At 39.9% G+C, this 7,187-nt stretch overlaps 1 protein-coding gene across 1 annotated transcript in view; it reads right to left on the bottom strand.

Moving 5' to 3' along the window:
* Positions 1-599: 599 nt before the first annotated feature.
* Positions 600-7,187, bottom strand: part of TUBGCP3 (tubulin gamma complex component 3) — a 47,877-nt gene continuing 41,289 nt past the window's right edge. Inside the window, exons 16-22 of the mRNA XM_002190988.6 lie at positions 6,444-6,512; positions 5,558-5,693; positions 4,554-4,642; positions 4,287-4,418; positions 3,749-3,889; positions 3,066-3,182; positions 600-1,701 (exon numbers count right to left, since the gene is read on the bottom strand). Coding sequence (XP_002191024.1) covers positions 1,543-1,701; positions 3,066-3,182; positions 3,749-3,889; positions 4,287-4,418; positions 4,554-4,642; positions 5,558-5,693; positions 6,444-6,512 — 843 coding nt within the window. The 3' untranslated portion in view covers positions 600-1,542. The remainder of the gene's footprint in view (positions 1,702-3,065; positions 3,183-3,748; positions 3,890-4,286; positions 4,419-4,553; positions 4,643-5,557; positions 5,694-6,443; positions 6,513-7,187) is intronic.

Genomic DNA, 7,187 nt, shown 5'->3' with positions numbered 1-7,187 from the left:
AGACTTTTCCACAACATGCTCCCACCATACTGGCAAAAATTGAGTTACACCTGCCTATCAATGATCCATGACTTTATGATGCCAAGCTCATCACTTATCAGGTTTCCCTTGGCTCACAGAGTCCATCCTTGCTCACAGCTGAAATGCTGCCTGCACACTACATCCAGTTACAGCACCTGCACCAGCAGGGCACAGGGTGAGAAGCCTCCCATGTTTTAACAAAAGCAAGGATTCTGAGACCTGCACAACAGGAATCCTGGTGTCCAGAGAGCAAAACACCTAGTCCAGGGCTGCAAGTCAGCACATGGTCCCCATCAGAACTCACTGCCATGAGTCACAGCAGCCTTACCTGCATGGCCTGGCAGGTGCATCTGACTCCCAAGGGTTCCAGCAGAGTAAAGGCAAAAGGCAAAAAAGGCCACAGAGCTGGTTGATCTGAGGGCAATTGTTAATTAATGAACTGCACACAACTCTCAGTGCAGGTAAGACTAGTACCAAAATCCTGCAATGGGAAAGGTTCTATAAATCAATATGCTTCTAATTGGAAGCTTCTCCTTTCTTAACCTGTGAAGAACTTTCAATTACAAAAAGCAACACACTTGTGTGAAAGATAATTGTGGTTTTATTTTTCTAAGCTCGCACTTGTGGAACATAGTAAATGACCAGTATAATGACAACTTTGCAAAAGAAGAATCCCCCTCTCCCCAACATCTGGACAGCAATATATAAATATTTACAATGAAAAAAATAGGAAAGTGGAGAGAATGAAGTCAACACTAGCCAAGTCAGTTTGTTTCTACAGCTCTGATTTTGAATATTAAGTATTCAAGCTTAACCAACACTTTCCTTCAGTACTGAGGCTTTAACCTCATTTTTAGATCTTATGTGCAACAGATAACTCCTGACTCTGCTTTTACAGTTTGCTCCTGTACAGCAACCATAGAATTTCCCCTCTAAATTTTTATTCCAGGTTTTTAACTGAAAACAACAAAAAAATTAAATATAACTTTATGTCTCCTGATACAAAGTTTCTCACACAGTCAAACACATCACAACACTGAAAATCAGCATAATGAAATGCTGTATAGCTTCTTAACAAGGACAATAGGTCTGGGTCCTGATCTGTTGGCTTTAACAAAAGCTCTCTTCAAATAGAACAAGTACATATAGAAAAAATAACCTTCTTATTTTCTTATTAAAAAAGGAAATGGTACTTTCTATAAACAAAAGAACATGTGATTTCTTTGACACAGATATAAGTTACAGTGGAAAAAGCTCAGAAAGCTTCAAATGAAACTGGTATTTATTTAAAAGGATGATTTAACAAGTTGATTGGATGAGGTTCAATCAGCCCATACAGTCTGAAATTCTAGAAACTTCAGTGTAAAAAACCCTGCTTTTTTTGCTTTCTGCTATCCAGTGTCACACAAGCCCTGGCTGAGAACACGTTGCCTGCAGCAATGGAGACACCGAACCCACAGTCTGGCTGCTGTGTGTCACCACTGGTGGCCGTGGCCAGCGAGAGGCGCCCCGGCTGCGGTGTCACACGTGGGAGCTCCGCCTGCCCCGCGTGCCCAGCGACACTCGCAGCCGCGGCTCTCTGGCCTTGTAGTGCTCGTTGAAGTCCAGCCTGAAGCTCAGGAACCGAAGGCTCTCGTCAGAACTGGTTGTCAACAGGACCAAGAACTGCTGGACGATTCCCTGAAGAGCAAAGAAAAACCCAAGAGACAGTTAAAAAAGCATCCCTGGTGTGTTTTGAACAGGAATATCAGGTGGTGCACACGGGGGAAAAGGCAAGCACAAGGGTTCATATCCAACAGTTATGGTGGTTTCATTCTTTCTGCAAAAACCCAGAACTTCATTTTTATTTTTCAAATATCTGCTATGCATGCTAGAGTCTCCAGTGCAAACAGCTTGGTCTTTTAAAGTGTGTTCCCTATTCCCTGTGCCCCTCTGGCACACTCCATCTGTCTGAAGGCTCCCAGGCTGCAGAGCAGCTGCCTCTGTGTGCCACTGCCTCAGGACAGCATTAGGTCACTGCTAGCTTCAAACACACCCATTTGATGTGGGTTCTACAGCAGCACGGGGCACCCCAGAACAGCAAAGCTTGTGCCCAGGAGGACAGTCAGTGCTGCAGACCCAACCAGACTGAGCACTTGGAGTTAATCTGGGGGGATTTGCACTTGGCAGGTGGGAGGTACACTTCTGCATCCCATCTTCCCATTTGGCTCTAGCCACGCCACTGCAGGAGCCCCGCAGGACACAGGAAAGGAGAGGACTTTGCCTGGATGGGAAGACTCATTTGAAGAGCTCATTCCTAATCTCCAGTAATTAGTAACATGAACATGCCCATAACTAGAGCACTCAATTACTTCCAAAGGTGACCAAAGCTGGCCAGGGAAATCCTGTTTGGAAATCTATAATAGGGCTCAGAATTAATACAGTCCAAGTAGGCAAAACCTACGCTGCCAACTTGTAGCAATCTTGCAGAGCACATAAACCACAATTTATTTACAACCTACGCTTAAAGACCTAGGCTCAGTTTTCTGGGGAATGGGAGATTTAGCATCAGATATAACAAATAAATACAAAGCCACAATAAATTACTTACAGAAGATAGCCTGAACATGCTCCCCCAAACATCTTATCCACTGCCACCCCGCAGTGAGCTTAAAATTAAGTGTCAGGCCCTTAATAAGAACTTTCTGCAGTCTTTAATAGCAATGACTTGCAAAGACTGTGAGGAAAAAAATGGAATGCAGAAGGAATTCTTTCTTTTTCTCCCTCAGACTACACCAAAAGATAGCTATTACGTTCACTACTGGAGGAAGAAGAAAACTTACATGAAAAGACTCTTCTCCTTTGTCTGGGGAATATAAATGATCACAATACCTTTGACTACTAAGCAACAGTGAACACAGATTTACAAGTAGAGAAGGAAAAAAACAAAGACCTAGCTCCACAAACTGCACACACGTGAACAAAGAAATTACATCTACTCAATATTTGAAATTCATTTCTACTAAAGCTCAGCATATTTTAGAAAAATATAATTTAAGCGGCACCTGGTAAAAGTGAGTGAGTATTCGCAGCTGTGAGCACATTTTTGGTATGGAGTCTTGAAATTCTTTCATCCTCTTGTTCTCTTCTTCTTCTTCTGATGCAGTTACACCCCACTTGCCCTACACAGAAACCAAACAAGTTAAGAGGTGAAGCATCACATGATTCAAGTTGCTAATTGGGCCACCTTCTGCCCAGCTACATCAGATTTATAAAAACCAACCACTGCCATAGGAAGACAAACATAGAGCCTCCAATATGGAAACTATCAGCCCCCCTTGGTGGTTGTACAGCGCATAAAAGAAATAAGAAATATAAGCAAGGCAAGTCTCACACCAACAGTGCATGTCAGTCTTGCAGCAAGGAGGCAGACATGGCGCTATGGCATTTTTTGCAAAAGAATTCCATTTACTTAATCTAAAAGAGCCCTAAATTTCTCATCCTCCAAAGTCCACTAGATAAATCAAATCAGATTTTGGGGAAGACAGAAATCAAAAACACCACTTAGCTGTTTTGCTTGAACTCAACAGCAACTTCTGATGACTTTTACATCTGTCCCAACTACATTTTTCATTTTTACTGTGGTGTGGAAAACTGTGTAACATATTACCTCTACATGGTACCTAAAATCCTTCATATAGCACAAGCCTCAATTTGTTTTCACATTCTAGAAATATCCTCATTGTACCTCGAGCTCACGCTGTTTTTTCCTCTCTTCAAATTGCAACCTCAGCTGCAGCTCCTCCAGAGCAGCTCTGTACATTGCATCTTGGGCATTCTGGAGCTCAATGATCTGGTCAAAAACTGCTCGAAGCTGGTTGAGAAGTACCTGTGAGACAGGTAACAAAATAATTAAACAGCTGTACAGCACAGCTCTAGCCTTCTTCAGAAAAGGAGCAAAGAAAAAAGTAAAAGGAAAAATAAGTAAAAGAAAAAAGTCTTTTCACAGCTGGAGAGACTATTCTGCAAAGCCCCATGTCAGTAGTTCCATGATCACAGAGCTTCTCAGGATGAAAAAGAACTGGTCCACACTATAGCAAGTTTTATTATCAACATGTGTCACTTGCTGATAATGGACAGTATGTACTGAACCTACCATTATAAAATATTATATCAGAGGAGTAAAAATTACTTTTCCCTTTGCTCCTACAGTGTTAAAGAAGGTTGTTCCTGACATAAATGCCAAGATCATAAAGTTAACATTACATGCAAAGGAGATTACTTACCCTGGAATCACTATCCAGCAGGCACCGAGCTATGATTGTGTCCAGAAAAACTTCATGAGCTGCAATGATGTGATCCAAGTCCTGTGCTTGTTGAACCTTGTTCCAGAGTTCATCCCATGAACATTCAAGTACCTGCAGCAATGATACAGGATTGGGCTGTTTCAATTTGCTAGATGACAAGCTCTTTGAAATTTAAGACACACAACACATACAGAATATTGCACATGCTTCATTTTCTAAGTAACTAATTGGGTGGGTAGAGTATACCTCAAATGTAATGTAATACTGCATTTGATGAATGAAATGGACCATTTCTGATGCCAAAACGTGACACTGATGCAATACGCCAGAAAGCTCTGTAAAAAAATCCAAAGAGATGGCATGTTAAAGACTGCAAGGACAAGCACAGCCAACAAATCAGATTGATAAACTCTTTTCACCATAGTGAATACTTCATAACACAGCCACTAATCTTAGATGGTAGCAGCAGTGACCTTCTGAGGCCAGGTGTCCTCTCCCACCCACCAAAGTTCTTAATTATAAAAGAATAAATTTGTAAGTATTACTATTCCATAAAGAAGTGTAACTCTCAATTGTTATTTTTACTGAAAGACATGTAGATAGATTAAAAAAAAATTCAAGAGTGAGCCTGTACAGATGCTCACAAATGTGGTTATATTCTCTAGCTGAGAAAAAGGATCAATAAGTCCTGGTCCATAAAACATAAACCAGAGTCACTACATCTCGGAGCTTTCCTATTTCTTCTCAAACATCTTTTTCTTCTTAGCCTCTTCTGTTCTTAGCTAAACAAAAGCAGAGGGAATAAGTGAAGGTAAAACTAGTAAATTCAAAACTGTGCATGCAGAGTCTGTTAACTTAATAGTTAACAAACAGCATAAGAAAGAGGGAGACATAGGGTACAAATAAGAAGAAGGAATCAAGGAAGATGAATACAAAAGGATGGAAGAGTTACAGTCTCACAACCAGGCCAGCATAAAGATACTTAGAATAGTGCAACTTTCCAAGACAGGGATCAAGGATTAAGTAAAACAACAGATAGGAAACTTCTATTTACAATTATATTATTTTACCTTCATCATCCCAACCATCATCTACCATTAAACAGCCAGTCAAGAGGAGCACCAAAGCGCAAAATTAATCTCATCATCATTCATCAGACACTTATTTCCCCTCTTAACACACAGTTTAAAATAAGATGCAGTCGTCTATATCCATTTTAGAAGCATGCCATCCATCTGGACACCTCTCACCTGGCATACTTTTCAAAAGCTTTGCATTGCACATGTGCCCTTTCCATATATCAGTAAGAATATACTCCATCCTCTTCGCTCTCCAAAGGAAATTAAATACTCTTAGATAGTGGCTCATGCACTCACGTGTAAATACCTACAAAACAAAGAAAATATCAGTACAAATTAAAAGACATACTATATGTCTTGAAGTACCAAGAACCTCTTCACAGTTCATCTTATCTGATCCATACAGTTTATTGATAAATACTGTAAAAAAAAAAGTTTCCGGGAAATCCCAGAGCTTTTGGAAAGATCCTCCCTTGAAGACTGAACAGGGCACAGCTGGAAGTGTAAGAAGGGGTGAACAAAACAAAGCCTAAGCCTATTTTGAAACTACATAAGAAAATTTCTTCTGCTGGTCAGACTCACAGTTTGTCCTGCTTAAAAAAAAAGTTCTTTACAAGTTCTTTGTATAGGCTAAATACATGCAGATAAACAATGCAACTACCTATCAAATGGCATTTAGACAGCGTAAGTTCTCAAAAAATACATTCTACAGTTTCTTTCAAATTTCCCCAAATTAGTATCTACAGATTAGTAATTATCAAAGAATAGGAGCACTCAATTTATTAAGTACTTGCTAAAAAATGTGCTGGAAAAAATGAATTACCAATTTTCAGTACTGATTGTTTTACATGCAGCTTTTCAGCACTCATACTAACTGGTAAAAATTGAGATTTTTGCTTAACTGTTGATACAGTGGGTACATCCTAGATGCAAAAAAAAAAAAAAAAAATCTCTGATTTCACACTCCAGAACAAAAAAAGGTTACTTCAATAAAAAAACCTTAGCAATTTAATTCGGCATCCAAAACACATTCAGAGCCAGCAGTGTATGACGTTACCGTTGCTATTGGCCCATCAACATGATAGTCCAAACTGAAGACATCCCATCCAGTGTCCCCAGGAGATACCTGTATTAAAAAGACATGGTACTGTCAGTGTATAATCAGAGCATAGTAAAGCTGAAGACTAGCATTACTTGCTTACTCTTTCATTCTGAAGGGCCTATGAGCAAACAAGCATCCACATCAACAAGAGATACAGGAATTTCTTGTTGAAAGTAGCTGATTAGGCAAAAATTTATCAAACCATCTGAAACAAGGGCGAGACTGATCTCACACAAATACTGATGTTTGCAACGTCAGAGTTTCCCCACTGAACCTAGTAAAGGAAAATAACAGTAAGGACAAATTTCTTTGCCATCTGAAATAGATTTATTTCAGACACTACAGTTCATCACTGAAGTCTCACCTCAGGGACTGAAGCTTTCAAATTAACTCAAGTTTCTTACCACAGACCTCTCCATGAAATGTGCTTTCATTGCGTCTCATTTTTTAACTAGAAGTAAGAAGGAGGCACACACCCCAGCCTGCCCCTTCCTGTCCCAATTCTTCTAAGAGCAACCACATTAAGAGCTGTTTGGAGAACCTCAAACCAGCATCAATTTCTGTTACGCCTCAAACACTCAGCCTTGTATTGTCAATGGCTGTAAACCCACATCTTGGGAAAAAAAAACAAATAGGCAATAGGCAGGGAAGACAAAAAGAAGATGACTTATTAAATGACCTTTATATTACTCAAAGTAA

The sequence above is a fragment of the Taeniopygia guttata genome, chromosome 1 (assembly GCF_048771995.1).
Source record: "Taeniopygia guttata chromosome 1, bTaeGut7.mat, whole genome shotgun sequence".
NCBI classification, from domain to species: Eukaryota; Metazoa; Chordata; class Aves; order Passeriformes; family Estrildidae; genus Taeniopygia; species Taeniopygia guttata.
This window is presented reverse-complemented; position numbering and strand designations above follow the sequence as displayed.